This window comes from Staurois parvus, unplaced genomic scaffold (genome assembly GCF_062004578.1).
Source record: "Staurois parvus isolate SC_StPar_1 unplaced genomic scaffold, SC_StPar_1.0 ptg001133l, whole genome shotgun sequence".
Taxonomy (NCBI): domain Eukaryota; kingdom Metazoa; phylum Chordata; class Amphibia; order Anura; family Ranidae; genus Staurois; species Staurois parvus.
Genome location: NW_028318929.1, coordinates 855,092 through 872,277, shown reverse-complemented (window position 1 = coordinate 872,277; position 17,186 = coordinate 855,092). Strand labels below are relative to the sequence as shown.

Here is a 17,186-nt window from a genome sequence, read left to right as displayed (position 1 = left end):
AAGGGTAATGTGTTTGGCCCTGATTGTGTTGATAGCACTATGTGTGCCCCAAAATACATTCATAGCAAAAAACAAAACAAAACGCAGTTTGGGAGCCAAACACACTCCCTCTTTAGCACCCACTGATGAAGGGGGAGTGTCTTTGGCCCCCCAAAATGCATTGGATTTTTCCTGTTATTAATCAATTTTCTCAACAACATTAGACTCTTGGATGTTTGGTGCTCTCATTGGACTGTATGTATGTGGATTCTCAACTCTGGGTCCTTCCCCTGTTCGTGAGGCAAGACCCCAGTTTGTGGAGTGCTGCCGAAATCTGAATGAATTTCCCCATTTCATCTTATGTGCATCTTATGGGCTAATTTATTCTGACACCCACGGGTTTCCTAATACTTGATTGGATGCAGCTATTGTTCCTCCAAGTTCCTGCAGTCAACTTTTGCTGAGCCGGTGGTGCCACCAGGGGCACCCAATTCTTGAATTTTGGCCAATTCACTATAAGTTGTCTGAAATTCAAACAGTTTATGGCAGCCTTTTGTAGCACTACCCCTTTAAGAATTGCTGAAGATTTGGGCCCCCCTAAAGTCCTGCACAGCCAGGCAACATGCATTCCTCACAAACATGCACTCCAGAGACAGTAAACAGTCCTTGAGCTTGGGTTTTTTTTTATTTTATTAGGGGAATTGAACTTGGATGGTGTAAGGGGTGTATGGAATGCCCTTTTGAACTGCAAACTGAGGATAACTTCCTAGAAACTATGTACAAGTCTTTGCACAGCAAAAGTCCTTTCTTGGAGAGCTCTCCAGCTGTACTACCCCAGACCCCAGGTGAATCCTCTTCTCATCCAGCTATCTGGAGGGAACCCCTGGGCAAAGGGATCCTGTTGAAATAGTCCCGGGTCTAGAGCTAGTCAAGTTTCCCACTAGAATGCCCTCTCCTCTTGTTTGGCCCAGGGTATGTAGGATTACTCACTGTTCCTCTCCTGCACGCTGTAGGTTGGTAACTGTCTTCAGGTCTTCTGCTGGGCTGGCTTCTTCTTTAGCTCCACAGATGGTCTGCTCTCAGGGGCTATCTAGAGGGGCGCTACACTTTTGTCACATATGATACATACACATACACCTCTGCTGGAGAGGTGGAAGATTATACTTGTATTGGGTGACATTTACTCCCCAGTGGAGTCACAGACAGCAACAGAAACCTGCCAGAGGATCTAATCCTTCCCTATTCTATCCAACACTGCTAGTTTCACTCATACAGCTGCCAGAACTGAGCTGTTTTGCAATGTTGACCATGAAAATATCCCAAGGGGGTTCTTCATAAAGCAGCTGGCAAAACCTGGCCTAATTTGTCTGGCTTGATGCCATTTTCTGTTGCTGGGTTTTCTGCTAATTAGTAAAATGTCAAGAAGAGAAAACAAATGCTGAAAAAAAAAGTAGGAAAAGCTATTAAAAAAAAAAAAAAAAAAAAAACTGGAACGTGAACAGCAAGAACTGGAGAAACCCCAGCACAATGCAAGAAAAAGCTAACTCTTAGTGCTAAAACTTCCTTTCACACTTGTATCCCATTGTAACTAGAGAATTTATGGCCAGCCAATAAGCTAGGGGTAGGCAACCTTGGCGCTCTAGTTATAGTGAAACTACAAATCCCATCAAGGGGTCATGCCTTTGGCTGTCAGAGTCTTGCAATTCATCATGGGACTTGAAGTTGCCCAACAGCCTGGAGTACAAAGGTTGTCCACCCCTGGAATAGGCAAAAGTAGAGAATTATGACCAGCCAGTAGGCTAGGGGTGGGCAACTTTGGAACTCAAGTTGTGGTGAAAGTACAAATCCCATCATGCTACAGCCTCTGGGAGTCATGCTTGAATGCAAAATTTGTCCACCCCTGCAATAGGTTAAAAATACTAAGAGGTTGCCTCTGATGGAGAGGTGCTGCCTCGAAGTGCATTAGCCAGTATGTTAGAGATTGGTCTTCAAATGGAGCACTAATGGGCCAGTGAGTGTACTCCTTGGTCAGTGAGATGTTCCTTATGGAAATGGAAAGTATGGGGGTTTTTTCAAATCGCTTTTATGAGTAAAATGTATTTATTTTAACCAGTTAAAGATTTTTCGAGGATCTTGCACTATGCCAGTGAGCTCTCTGTTTTATTTACAATTAGGCTGCATTCAAATGCATCTAAACTCTGCATCTGGACACAGCAATGTCAGCGTACAAACTGGATGAATAGCTGTATCCAGGGGTGGACTGACCATTTGGAAACTCGGGCACTGCCCAAGGGCCCGGGGTCAGTAGGGGGCCTCATGAGATGCCCCTGGTACCTTTTTCATAGGCTTTTTTGAGTTTGGGCAAGGACACAGGGGCCCCATGATCCCCTATTGCCCGGGGGCCCCATGAGTTGTCAGTCCGCCCCTGGCTGTATCCACTTTGTATGCTACCAGAACCAATGTCCCTGGATGCAAACTGTTTGTCCAGGACCATTCTGTTGTTGTGAGAGGTTACAGGCAAAAAATGGAAAAATTTATACAGGATACAAATTTGATGTGTGCCTGCTGAACGCACATGTTTGCACACAACGGGGATCATTTCTTCACCAGCAAAAATCGCATATTCTCAGCAGTGAGCACCCATCTGAATGAACCCTAAGCTGTGGTGTATTTTAGTTTTGTGCTGCCCTAGGCAAGACTAAAATCGGTCACCCCCCCAGCATCTAAATTTGCCCCACCCTTTCATCTGCAAATTCCACCCCTTCCTCTTTAGGCTCCACCTCTTCCTATTAGAGCTCCACCCACTAACAACGATGGGGCGCTATTCCTCCCACTGACATCAGTGATGAAGCACGATCCCTCGCACTGACACTAATGATGGGGCACTATTCCTCCCAGTCGGGGTGACAGGTGGTCCATCACAGAGAACTGCTCTTTGCTGCTGGGACACAAGACCAAGGTATTGTAGCTGGGCATTGCACCCTACACTAGCTTAGGTTCAAAAACTGGAAGACTTTATTCAACAGAAATATAGGTTTTTATACACTCAAAGTGGGGCAGTCCACACATGAACAATAACAGCAAATATTACACATTGGGATAACATCCCACACTGATTAGGTAAGAGCTTGATCACATTATCCTAAACAGTGCAAACGGTAAACAGTACAGCCAACAGCTAACACTGATCTAATTAACAGTAAGTTAATCAACAGCCAAGCACCTAGACAAACCAAGGAGCCCACCCCAGACAGCCTGGGACCTCCAACCCTAATACACAAAGTACATTATGCATGCTGTCTTTCAGGTGTTTGCTTTCACTTGTATAATCTGTCCATCATAAGAAAAAACACATACAATATTCCAACAGTCTAAAAAAGTGGAATTCATCTATCTTCATAGATTTCTTTAGGGAGATTGTTGATAAATGTTTCCATCATACTGTTGTTTTCCATTGACGTTGGGACATTTGCGGACATTGGGAACTGACTTGTTTTCTGCACTTGACTTCTAGTGACCATCTTGGGAGAGCCTGTGTCTGATTTTGGACAGTTGAGGGCTGACCTCCTATGATTACAACGCAGCAGTGCAGCCACTTGGCACAGGACCCAGAAGCTAGACGAGTGCTTGTATCCATGGTTGGACACTATTACTAGGATACTATTATAGTAGGCAGACCCAATGCTTTTTGGGAACTCCTTTCTCAAGGGTAAGCAAAATATGCTTTATGTTATACATTGTACAGAAAACAAGGAAACCAGCCATAAATTAAAAACACAATCAGAGTTGCCATACTTCCACCTCTCGACCATGGACCATGCAACTTCCTGCAACAAGCACAGACACATTTTTGATGCTCATCATCCACATCTAAGTGCCCGCCGCAGTGGATGCATGATGACTCTCTAGGGATGGTTGGGCTTGGTCCATGGTTGAGAGGTGGAAGTACAGCAACTCTTGATTTTTTTTTTTTTTTTTTTTTTTTTTATTTATCGCTGCTTTCCTTGTTTTCTGTAAATCATAATATATGGCAAACCCTACTTCCCCATGAGGAAGGAGTTTCCGAAACACATTGGATCTGTCCTGGTTTGGCATCAGTGCAGACAAAGTTAAGCACTATGGAAAAATAGTATCCAACCATGGACAACTGGGGTATCCTGTAACTGACACTGTATTGTACATTTGTAAAAATGCCGGCCATTATGTAACTTTTCAATTGTTTTTCTTGCCCTCAAAGTTCCAAGGGAAAATATAGAAGCTTTGTATGTATAAAATAAGGGTTGTAGGCAATAGATTGAGCATTCCACACTTCGTTAGCTGCTCAGTTTTTATGAACAGACTGCAAGAATCAATTTAAAAAAGAAAAAAATGGAGAGAAGTTGATTTCACCTTTTATAAATAGGTTCCCAACACTTTTTCAGGATCAACTCCTGCGGCTTTCATTCTGTATTTTCCTGTCTCTTTGTCTCTTTGTGTGTCCCCCTGTCCTCTTGTCCCCATTTCTTCTTCTCTTTGTCTGCCATTCTCGGAGTCCCCCTTGTTAAAATGCAGTGTGGCTGAAAGAGACAGGTTTACACGTCAACAATATCTGTTGTGTCCCAATGCCACATAATCACCATCTGCCCCTTTGTATGGAGCATTGAAATGGGGATGGAGGCGGCACCTCCCAGCATGGCACTTGGCCGGCTGGGGACCAGAGAGGAATCTTTACCATGGCACTGTTATGGCAACACATGCAAATGAACCTTAAAGTAACAGTAACCACCAACAACACAAACAATGCTAAGCTAGATCTGAGATTCTTTCCTATCGAAAAATTAATAATGAGTTCTTCCAGATGTCCTCCTTTATTCTCCAGAGTTCAATACGCCCCCAGACATCTTAAGCACCTGTAATCCTAAATTCCCTTTGATGGTGCTGATAGGGTGAGAAGAAGGGAGGGGGGACACAGGCAGAGCCGGCTGGTTATTGGCGGGTTGTGAAAGCTGCACAGTGTAAGTGGAGAAGGAATTAAAAAGATTTCTGTACTAAGTCTCAGAAACAGAGAGGGAGAGGGAAGAAGAGGAATAGGAATTAGCATCCGACAGTTCGTTCACTCTTTCATCTTCTATTAACCCTCAGACACATTTGCATCCCTCTGTACTAACACCCTGGTCTCTAACTCTTCATTCAGTTATTCTACATTCTTGTCTAATTGTCTTTCTATAGGCTTTCTCATGTTTGCCGGTTTTTAGATTGTCTATTTCTCTTTATCTCATCTCTGTGCTATCAGCCATCATTTTACATTTCATGTCCTCTCTATGTAGCATTTCTATTTCTGGCTTCCCTGTCTACATCCTTCTGTAACTTATCATTCTGCTACCTATATAATTCTGTACGCCATCATTTTGGGTGCTGACTCTTTGGTAAGCTACCTCCTTCCCCTCTGTGTAGTTGACCCTCTTGCCCTTCGTCACCCAATAAGTTTTCTTTCTCCTGTTTGTCTCCTTCTGTAAGCTTTCAGTCTTCTGCATCCATTATTTTCATGTTGTAAGTTTTCTCTCCATATCATTCTTCTAAGCTCTCCTATATTTACACCCTCTGTGGGGTCTCTATAGGTCATTCTGTAAGTTCTCATATACTTACATCTCTCTGTGGGATATCTGTAGGGCATTCTGTAAAGTCTCAAATATTTCCATCCTTTTTGGGATCTCTCTAGATTATTCTGTAAGTTCACTCATATCTCCATCCCTCTGTGGGATCTCTGTAAATCATCCTGTAGGTTTTTGCATGCTTACATCCCACTGTGGGATCTCTGTAGGTCATCCTGTAAGTTCTTGTATATTTAAATCCTGCTGCAGGATCTCCACAGGTTGTTCTGTAAGTTCTCATATGCTTACATCACTCTCTGGTATTTCTGTAGGTCATTCTATAGGTTCTAGTATACTTACATCCCTCTGGAATCTCTGTAGATCATTCTGTAGGTTCTTCAATATTTGGATATCTCTGTAGGTCATTCTGTAAGTCTTCATATACTTACATTTCACTGTGGGATTTCTGTAGGTTATTTTGTGGGTTCTCGTATACTTACATCTATTTTTGGGATCTCTGTAGGCCATTCTGTGAGTTCTTCAATATTTAGATATCTCTGTAGGTCATTCTGTAAGTCCTCATATACTTACATTCCTCCATGGGATCTCTGTAGGTTGTTGTACATTTCAATCCCTTTGTGGGATCTTTGTAGGTCATTCTGTAAATCTTCATATACTTACATTCCTCTGTGGGATTACTGTAGGTCATTCTGTAAGTTCTCTTATGCTTGCATCCCTTTGTTGAATCTCTGTAGGTTCTTTTATGATTCAATTCCTTTGTGGGATTTTTGTAGGTCATTCTGTAGTTTCCTGTATATTTAGATATCTCTGTAGGTCATTCTGTAGGTTCTTGCATATTTACATTCCACTTTAGAGTCCCTGTGGGTAATTGTGTAAGTTCTGATTTCAATCTCTCTTTGGGATCCCTGTAAGTCTTCTTTAGGTTCTTCTAAACTTATATCCCTCTGTGGGATCTCTGTAGGTCATTCTGTAAGCTCTTCAATATTTAAAGATCTCTGTAGGTCATTCTGTGAGTCTTCATATACTTACATTCTTTTGTGGGATCTCTGTACGTCTTCCTGTAAGTTATCTTATATTTCCATCCCTTTTTGGGATCTCTGTAGGTAATTCTTTAGGTTCTTTTATATTTTCATCCCTCTTTGGGATCACTGTAGGTAATTCTTTAGGTTCTTTTATAATCCCATCCTTTTTTGGGATCTCTGTAGGTAATTCTGTACCTTCTTGTATGTTTACATCCCTTTATGGAATCTCTGTAAGCCAGTTTGTAAGTTCTCTTCTATTTCCACCCCTCTTTTGAGACCTCTGTAGGTCATTTGTTAGGTTCTTTTATATTCCCATCCCTCTTTGGGATCTCTGTATGTAATTCTGTACCTTCTTGTATGTTTACATCCCTCTGTAGGATCTTTGTAGGTCATTCTATAAGTTCCCTTATATTTGCATCCCTCTGTGGGATCTTTGTAAATCATTCTGTAAGTTCTCTGCCTACTGTGTGCATCATTCTCATTTCTGCCTACCCCCAGCTACATTCTTTCTGCTTTTCTGCTCTATACTCCATATCCACTGTGTTAAACTTTTAATGCTTGCTCTTGGTTCTCAATCCACATTTAAGTTTTTTTTTTTTCTTCCTGGTGTTTATTTCTGAGCAATCTCACTCAATTCCATTGCCTCTCTTGTCTACTTTTGCTTGTCATCCCTCAGCTCTATGTGTTCTACTGTAAACTTTGTCTTTCTCTTAACATTCCTGTAACCCAAGTGTTTTCCTATCTGTACGGCTTGGCCACAATGGTTTTGGTCACTAAGACTATATTGATGTGGCTGGTTGGACTTTTGGGTCTTCAGGGCCTGGCCCAGCACTTGAGTGAATTTCAGGAGTCACAAGGGAATCAAACATCGGTCTTGGAAATCAACGCAACCTTTCGTGAATTACTGGACACTAGCCATGGGGAAACACTCCTCCAAAACACAAATGAAACAAGTCGTTATGGTGAAAAGGTGAAACTCACAATCAAGCAAGAAAATTCAGTGAAGAAATTACATTTTAAAGGATCCAGAAATTCAAGGTATGAGATATCTGTATTCTTATTTTTCTGCATTAAAGTATAATGCATCTGTCTTGTAGAAGTAGAGGAAAGTTTTACTTGATATCGTTAGATCTTCCTCATGGGGCACAGACTGCAATATTATCATGCTGGAGTTTCTAATCTTTTCTCAGGGCTGGTCCACACATGCTTTGATCTCTGAAAAGCATTCTGCATTCTGATCGTTCTTCAGAGAGCATTTGACAGGCGGTGGGAAGGCGTAGTATCGCCTCCTTACTGCCTGCTGTAACCCCTTGAACCCCACACTGCAATGCAGCAACCGCATATACTGCATGCGGTTGTGGAGTGCTTGCAGAACAGCCCCATTCACTTGTTTGGCGGGCACCGCACAGAAGTGGTATATTTTCTGCCATAGCCACAAAGCATTGCATACACCACCCGGCCATTGCCTCTGCAGCTAAAGATGGAGCGGCTGGGGATGGGGGCAGTAAAATGTGGCTCAACCACAGGGATTTACCACCCTTCAACTGCTAGTGTGAATAAGTCCTCAAGCTACTAGAGAATGTTTATGATAATGCCTAATTCCCTGTTCTCTCTGACACCTGTCAAATAGATAGGAAGTGAGGAGAAATGGGGACATTGCCGGCAATCAAAAGTTGACAGGCATTTCCTATCCAAAACTAAACAAACATCTTGGCTGGGGTCAGAATTATGTAAAATGTTATTGCTAGCCTTCTTCCAAAAAATGCCAAATGCCAGGCTGTTTATGGCTTCAACATTTCACAGTTACTGGGAACAAGCATAAAGGCAAGAGCTGTATTAAAGAGTAATTCCACTTTTGTGAGAAAAAAACATCCCCTCTGGGTAATCAAAGTACATTGCAGGGATTTTGCCTTCGGTCACACCGCTGTGATTTAAAATTGTGCGATTTGTGTGCAATTTCAGTGCAATTTCAGGTGCGAGTTCTATACATTTTATTGCTACGTGTGAAGATTTTCAACAATTTCTTGCAATTTGCAGTGCGATTTCCAAATCGGAACAAAACTGCACAAAAACTAATGCAAGAACTACTTTAGAAATCGTGCTGCAGCAAATCGCACGTTGAGACACTGACATTCACATTCATTAGATGCGATTTCAATTCCCAGGCACTTCATAGCAGATTTCTTTGCAGATTGATATGGAATGGGAGGGTCTGGTGCATTATAAACACCCGGTGCACTCTCAGTGTTCTGATGAGAATAGCTGCAGTGCCTGCATCCCCTTAGAAGTATTTATCCCCTTTGACCAAAACTGAAATTTCAATTGCAGAGGATGCCTAAAATCTGACTTGTATCTTAATGCAGACTTCTGGGAAAATCAGTGAGCCAATCACACAAGCTGGAAATGACATTTCTGGGGGTGTCCTCTAGGTTAATATATTTATTGAATTTTGCAGAAAAAAAAGAAAGGTAATTTTTGATAACATTAGATTATAATATGGCTTGTGTAGCAATTGTATATGCTATACTAATTTTTTTTATTTAGTATATTGTTTCTCACGAAAGTAGAATTACCCTTTAAGATGAGGACTGGGGATTCCATTCTGTCAGGTTAACGGTCACACAGCTGCTGCTCTTTACCTCTGGTGATAGGGTAACCTTGCTGAGCTCTGACTTGTCCCCTGCACAGAATTCGAGCTGCCATCTTGGGGGAGCCTGTGTCTGATTGGATAGGGTTCTCCCGAAATGTGGGAGCCATCTTGTGAATGGGAAGGGGTACATAGATCCCCTGCTGTGGCCATGGAAAGAGTTTTGCATGTGGGGCAAGCAGGTAAAGGCAGAGACCTGCTTTTTAGGGAGAGACAAGCTTAGTCTATGGACAGGGGACAGGGGACAGTTCAGGAACATGGAGAAGGGACAGTTCAGGAACATATTCTACACCTGCTGCCTGTTCCCAGTATTGCGAAAACAACCTTTTCTGTGTTATTCAGCAAATTGGTTTGGCATGAGTTTGCGCACCGGTTGGAAAGTGGAACATTTCTCTTAGCGGCTCGTGCGCACCCCCTACCTGCAAAATGCAAAATCACGTGTATATATGTGATTTTGTACACCCGTGCCGCACTGTAGTAGTATTACTGCTATAGGGCGAATGGGAAGCGGTTAAATAAAATAAAATAATTGAGTGATTTATAAAATATATATAACATACCCATAAAAAAATAATCATGTTATAAATTAATTTATGAATCAATAGATACAGAACTTTATAGTAGATAATATTCCAAAACTTGACGCATTTCACTGATTTCTATCTGCTTCCTCTGGAGTAAAAGCAGAATGTGTATCTATAAAAGATAAATTAATAGCAATACAACATGTCTAAAATAAGGAACTTCCTATGAGTTTCATGGGTTTGGAAGTAGAAATTCGAGCAGATAGATATGGGAAGTTCCTTATTTTAGTCATGTTGTATTGTTACAACGAGTTAGGGCTCATTCAAAATCGCTTTGGTCTCTAAAGACCGATCTGTGTTCGATTGTGGATGCCCCTAGCAGCTGTCTCTGCAGATAGAGGGGGAGCAGTTTGGGAGGCAGTTAAAGCATGTCTCGTGGGGTTTTACAGCCCCTCAACTGCTAGTGTGAACATGTAACTAGTGTGTAGTGTGCAGGGGCAGTTTGGAAACTCGGGCACTGCCGAGGGCCCGGGGTCAGTAGGGGGCCCCATGAGATGCCCCTGGTACCTTTTTCATAGGTTTTTTAAGTTTGGGCAAGGACACAAGGGCCCCATGATCCCCTATTGCCCGGGGGCCCCATGATTTGTCAGTCCGCCCCTGGTAGTGTGGCCCTGTAATTTATTTTTCATGAAATAGTTTCTTACCATGTTTCCTGCCTCCTAACATCATCCATGAGCTCTCTAACCTCATCTTTTTCCTCTCACTTCTGTTTGTTTGGAACAGGCAGTGCACATTAGTTGCAGTCTTTTACAGTGCTCTATGCACACTGCACATCCCAAAGTCCATCTCAGGAGTGAGCATAAGAGGGCGGCTACGTTCCTACATACAGGGGGGCCACGGAGAACGAATATAGCCACTTACTATCTCTAAGATAAATTCTAAGGAACCTAATATGTATAGTTTGGAAGAAACAAGCAAAAGGATATACAGTATATAGTAAAAAATACACACACACATACAGTATATATATATATATATATATATATATATATATATATATATATATATATATATATATATATATATACACACACAGTATGTGTTTATGTATATATGTGTATGTGTGTGTATATAGAGAGAGAGAGAGAGCGCTACCACTGAAGGAGCGGTTGATAAAGATGGGTTTTTTATTCCTTGCTACTCATTCCTTGGGCCCCTGCCCTACTGACACCAGTTTTGTTTCTGTCCTTCCTTTGGAAATTTAACACAAAAATATTTCAACACTCTGTGTCCAGCTGCTGCAAAGAGAGACGAAGCATTAAATAAATTACCTTATCGATTATTAATTGGTAAAGTGGTCATCTAACATATGCGATGAAAGTCAATTTCCATAACCCAAATCAGCACTCTGGATGAGCTATAGTTACAGCAGAAACAGTGAAGCATACGTATACGTAAGTAATTAAAGTGTTACTGATGCAGGCCATAGATGGGTCGAAAATCGGCCGATTTTTCGGCCGAAAATAAAATCGGCCGATTTTCGGATCGTTAGTGGGCGATTTGGTCGGCCGTTTTTCGGTATTTTGGCCGTTTTTTTTTTCGGTAAAGTTGGAAAAAAATCGGCCGATTTTGCAGGGACACTTTTTGCCAGCTGTAGAAGGGATGAAAATCGGCCGATTTTTTTTTACCATTGATGGTAACGTCGGCCACTTGAACAACCGATTTTTCGTTTTTTAAAAGAAAAATCTGCAGTTTTTCTCCCCATCTATGGCCTGCATTAACCCACAACAGTAAAATCAGTCTGTATATGCGGTAAAGCATGCTTGTTATACTCACTGTGGAACCTAAGGGGTTAATCCTCTGCATTGTGTAAAAAAAAAAAAGCTGTTAGATCCTGATTTCTCTGCCCCTCCTCTTGTTGAAATTATCACCTGATACAGACTGAATCCATAGTCACATACACATGCTCTGTTTAGTGTGTATTGCTACAGTTTATTTTTTATTTTTTCTTGGGAGAGTGCATGTGATCAGCACAGGGCCAATCAGCACTGTCCAGACAGAGGGCAGGGGTTTCAAATCCTCCTAGAGCAGAAAGAAACCTCCTCCTACAAGCTGTAACCAGTGCTCTGCTGGACACTGATAGAAGTTACAAGACTGCTTTAACTGCTGATGAGAAAAGGTATTTAGCAGTTTATATTTACTAAAATAATTGCATTTCCATGTTCTGTGTACTGTGGGAAACCAGATATAGTGAATGCAGAGTCCTGGGAGACCAGATATAGTAAATGCAGGGTCCAGGGAGACTGGATATAGAAAATGCGGGGTCCGGGGAGACCAGATATAGTGAATGCAGGGTCCGGGGAGATCGGATATAGTGAATTCAGGGTCCTGGGAGACCAGATATAGTGAATGCAGGGTCCGGGGAGACTGGATATAGTGAATGCAGGGTCTGGGGAGACCACATATAGTGAATGCAGGGTCCGGGGAGACCAGATATAGTGAATGCAGGGTACTGGGAGACCGGATATAGTGAATGCGGGGTCCTGGGAGACTGGATATAGTGAATGCAGGGTCCGGGGAGACCAGATATAGTGAATGCAGGGTACTGGGAGACCGGATATAGTGAATGCAGGGTCCTGGGAGACCAGGTATAGTGAATGCAGGGTCCGGGGAAACCAGATATAGTGAATGCAGGGTCCGGTGAGACCAGATATAGTGAATGCAGGGTCCGGAGAGACCAGATATAGTGAATGCAGGGTCCAGTGAGACCAGATATAGTGAATGCAGGGTCCGGAGAGACCAGATATAGTGAATGCAGGGTCCGGAGAGACCAGATATAGTGAATGCAGGGTCCTGGGAGACCAGATATAGTGAATGCAGGGTCCTGGGTTTAGTAACACTTTAAGGTGGTAGCCCAGATCAGCATAAGTAGTAGCAATACCACCTGAATACCTGGCAGGCAATGAGAGGGATTTTAAAAGACAATTGAAAAGGACTATATTGCCCACGCGATTATATGGTGGCTGTGCTAGGCCTAGACTGGTTAAGATGTCTTACTCCAACAGGGCAGCATGAACAACCTAGAAAAGGGCAATTGTAAACTGAGCAAAAGGGGCAGTGTCTGAGAGGGATCTTCACTGGCTATTGTTGGGGCCCAGTACGCGACCATTGGTGCACATAAGGTGGTTTCCTCCTTCAGACAGTGAAAATGCAGTATTGCTGTTCTCTAACTGTGCAATACAACACTCATTAGCCAGGGAAAGGCTTAGTGGACTGTGATGAAACTATATCCTGAGGTGACAATATGTAGAGAAGAGTTACGGGCCACAGTCATACGGGTCTGACTGTACAGGGGAACAGAAAAGGAATAGATGTCCTGTTCTCAGTTTTGCGTCAGGTGTTGAGTGTAGGTGGGTCAGCGGCCCACTCACCAACTCTTCTGGATGACAACAAAGCCTGCAGTGAAAGTGGGGACCCTATTCAAGGACAGGTTCTGAGATGGTGGCTGTGGTAGTAGCGGCCTCTAGGTGGCAGGTGAATCAGTAGATATGATGGGAGCCGTGACCTCACGGTGATGGTTCCAGTCGGTGGGTTGAATGAGAACACTCTGGCCCAAACAGCTTAGGCCTCTACACCGATCTGCTCACTCCATCAGGTCCTAAGGGCAAGACTCCCGCAAGGCAAAACTCCTGAGGCGCAAGAAAGCAGGATCTTCCTGGGCAGAAAATATATATTGCTTTTCCTTGCTCCTCCTGCTGCACAGACCACTGGGCTTTGTAGTTTGATGTAGCTGTCCCCTCTTTACATGGCCGCTCTCTTGGACTACATCTCCCAGCACTCCAAGCACTTTGTATCACAGTCTCTTGGGCTAGATGCATGGGTGTCAAACTGGCGGCCCTCAAGCTGTTGCCAAACTACAAGTCCCATGAGGCATTGCAGGATTGACAGTTACAAGCATGACTCCCAAAGGCAGAGGCATGATGGGACTTACAGTTTCGCAACAGCTGGAGGGCGGCCAGTTTGACACCCCTGGGCTAGAGTAACTTGGCTCTCTCCCTGCTGGCAGGAGGAGGATGTAGCAACAGCATAGCAACTTATTGTGGGGCAGCAAGCCAAATGCATACTAAAGCAAGGTGTGTCCAGCACTGGGCTACATAAAAACTGGGGCAGAATTGAAATACCACTTGGTCTTTTTTTCTGCTGCTGCTCTTCTGTGTTTCTAGGTCAGATCACAGCAACAACAAAAAAGAAAGTTGGAGGAGACTAGGAGCAATAGAAGGGATTTTTTGATTTAAGAATACATACTTGAATAAGGGCATCAGACCAAAAAAAAAGAACTCTAAAGAGGAATGCAGAGTGCATTTAAATCTACATGCATTTCAGTTGCTTTGTTTCTGCATCCAAAACGCACAGAAAGTAGATTATATGGTTGTCAATGTCATAGTTCACATCAGTGCTTGCAGTTCCAGTGCATTCCGTTGCACAAAAAAAAAGTAGCACATGCATTAATTCTGCACAGAGCTGTACTGGAACACGGTAAAATGCATCAAAAACGCACCAGAACTCATATGTCCTTATTTAAATTAAAGAAAAAGAGTGGAAAAAATAAACTGCAATGCATAAAAATGCAGTGGAACATGTCAAAAACGCATAAAAAATGCACCGGAACACATCAAAAATGCGCATGCGAAAACGCATCTGGAATGCTTCTGGACTGCGTTTCTATAGTGTGAACCAGCCCTAAAGGGACAGTGTCTAAACCTAACAATATTTCAACCCACTTCCAATCTGTTGTAAATGGATTTGGGCTTTAAAGCAGAAGTCCAGTCAACTCCTAAGTATACTTACACTGCTTATCACATTGCTCTGTTGCAAGTACGTGAGAAAAACATGCCGCGCTTCTGGTACGTTACAGGTATGTTTTCTTAGATCAGCATGCACATGTGAAACAGACACATGACTCAAAAAATGCTCCGAAAACTCAACTGGAGGTGCATTTTTGATGCATTTTCAATAGGGAGGTGTGTTTTTGTGCAGTTTTATAAATGCACCAAACATGCACCTAAACTACAGCAGGCAGAACTATGAAAAGCCCAACTGAAATGTAACTGACCAGTGTGAAAAGTTTGATAGGATTTAAAGGGATGCATTTTTATTCCACTGATCAAAAACTGTGGAAGGGCCCTTAAACCTGCTCCCACCCCCCCCCCCATTAAACCTGCTCCCACCCCCCCCCCATTAAACCTGCTCCCACGCCCCATTAAACCTGCTCCCACCCCCCATTAAACCTGCTCCCACACCCCATTAAACCTGCTCCCACACCCCATTCTACCCCTATTCTAGCTACCCTGAAAAGGAAAGATGTCTATACTTGCCTATTCTGAGGGCGCTTTGGTCTGGTCACATGACCTCCCCAACGGGTGTAGAGCCTAGGTCATAACGTCACCCAAGGTTTGCTATGGGGCATCCATTGTTGGCTGTCCCTCCTCTACACTGAAGAGCAGATTGTGGGATTGGACCAGAGCACCTAAGAATAGGTATATATCTTTCCTTTACAAGGTAGTAAGAATAGGCTTAGAATGGGGGGTGGGAGCAGGTTTAGGTGTAGTTAGGATTTGAGTGAATGTCCATTTTAAGCTGTTGATCTTCAGTACAGGACATGAGACTGGATATCTGCAACTGGCCCCAACACCCCTAACCCTACAATTCCCTGTAAACCAGGCATCCACTAAACAAGATATATAACAAGACATCTTGCTCTCTAGCTCCCTCATCACCTCCTCCCACGCTCGCCTCCAGGACTTCTCCAGAGCCTCTCCCATCCTTTGGAACTCCCTACCCCAGTATGTCTGGTCAGCCCCCAACCTGTCTGCTTTTAGGTGATCTTTGAAAACTCACTTATTCAGGGAAGCCTCCTCCACCTAAGAACTGTACTTCTGTCAGATCATCCCCCGCAGCTATCGCCTTTTGTCCCACCTCCCAATTCCTATAGATTGTAAGCTCCACGAGCCGGGCCCTCCTATTCCTTCTGTACTGAAACATATTGTAATTGTACTGTCTCCCCTTTATATTGTAAAGCGCTGCACAAACTGTTGGCGCTATATAAATCCTGTATAATAATAATAACACCAGCATGTGTTATCCCATCATTTTCACTCATGTGAATCCACCATGTACACAGGTTTAATTGCACCATAAAGGGATTTGAGTGATAATGAGATGGTGGCATTTATAGCCATGACCTCTGTTTCTCCTGACCTTCTACACCACTGATGTCATCTACTGTAAATACCTCTGCTTCACCCCATAGGAAATTTTTACCAGATCCCTATCTGGACAGTCACCACCAGGGATGGACTGACAACTCATGGGGCCCCTGGGCAATAGGGGATCATGGAGCCCCTGTGTCCTTGCCCAAACTCAAAAAAGCCTATGAAAAAGGTACCAGGGGCATCTCATGGGGCCCCCTACTGACCCCGGGCCCTCGGGCAGTGCCCGAATTTCCAAACGGTCAGTCCGCCCTGGTCACCACTGGTGTATGTGGGTACACCTGATAAAATTCTATGTGATCCCATATTTCAGGAAGGTAGCTGGACCAAGGAACAAAAGTTGCTTTGGTATTTAGTAGTCAATTCCAGAGTCTTGAAATCGCTAAGCAGCTACTTTTAGCTTGAATTCCTTAAAGTGATATTAATTAATTTTGTCAGAAAATGAAGCGTCTATACTGTTTAAAATCTAGTAATACACTGTCTCTGACTGCTCTGCTGACAGCCTAAAGATTTACTGCTGCTCAGGGGCTCTGGGCTTCAACAAAATGGCAACCCCCGGCAAGAAGAAATGGGAGCAATACCAGAGGCAATTTACAACATACACTAATTTTAGTAGCATAATTATTAATGTGGAATGTATGTTCCTTTTTATTTTTAATCAGCTTGTTTTGGATATAGTTCAGCTGCATGCTAAACAGCATGTTGCATTTGGCGGAGATACTGTTGCAAGCGTTTTGGGCTGCTTCACAACCGTGTGCAATGCACGTGATTGTGGCCTGGGGTGTCTGATGTGAAAGGGGGCTAAGATGTGAAAGGAGTCTGAGGTGATGGGGGTCATCTGTTGTGAAGGATGAACTGTAATTTGATGGGGGTCTGATGTGATGGGGGGGCTTCTGGTGTGAAAGGGAGCCTCTGATGTGAGGAGGAGTCTCAGGTGTGAAGGGGGTCTTCTGATGTGAAGGAGGGCTCTGATGTTTATGGGGGTCTAATGTGATGGGGGTTTCTGATGTGAAGGAGGGCTCTTATGTTTATGGGGGTCTAATGTCAGCGCTGAGCAAACCTTCTGGCGCTATTTAAATACTGTATAATAATGTGATGGGAGGCTTCTGATGTGAAATGGGGTCTCATATGTTAAAGAGGTTACTCTGATTTGA

At 43.2% G+C, this 17,186-nt stretch overlaps 1 protein-coding gene across 1 annotated transcript in view; it reads left to right on the top strand.

Annotated features, from left to right (window-relative positions):
- Nucleotides 1-7,307: 7,307 nt before the first annotated feature.
- LTBP4 (latent transforming growth factor beta binding protein 4) overlaps nt 7,308-17,186 on the top strand; it is a 248,222-nt gene continuing 238,343 nt past the window's right edge. Inside the window, exon 1 of the mRNA XM_089659117.1 lies at nt 7,308-7,630. Coding sequence (XP_089515243.1) covers nt 7,353-7,630 — 278 coding nt within the window. The 5' untranslated portion in view covers nt 7,308-7,352. The remainder of the gene's footprint in view (nt 7,631-17,186) is intronic.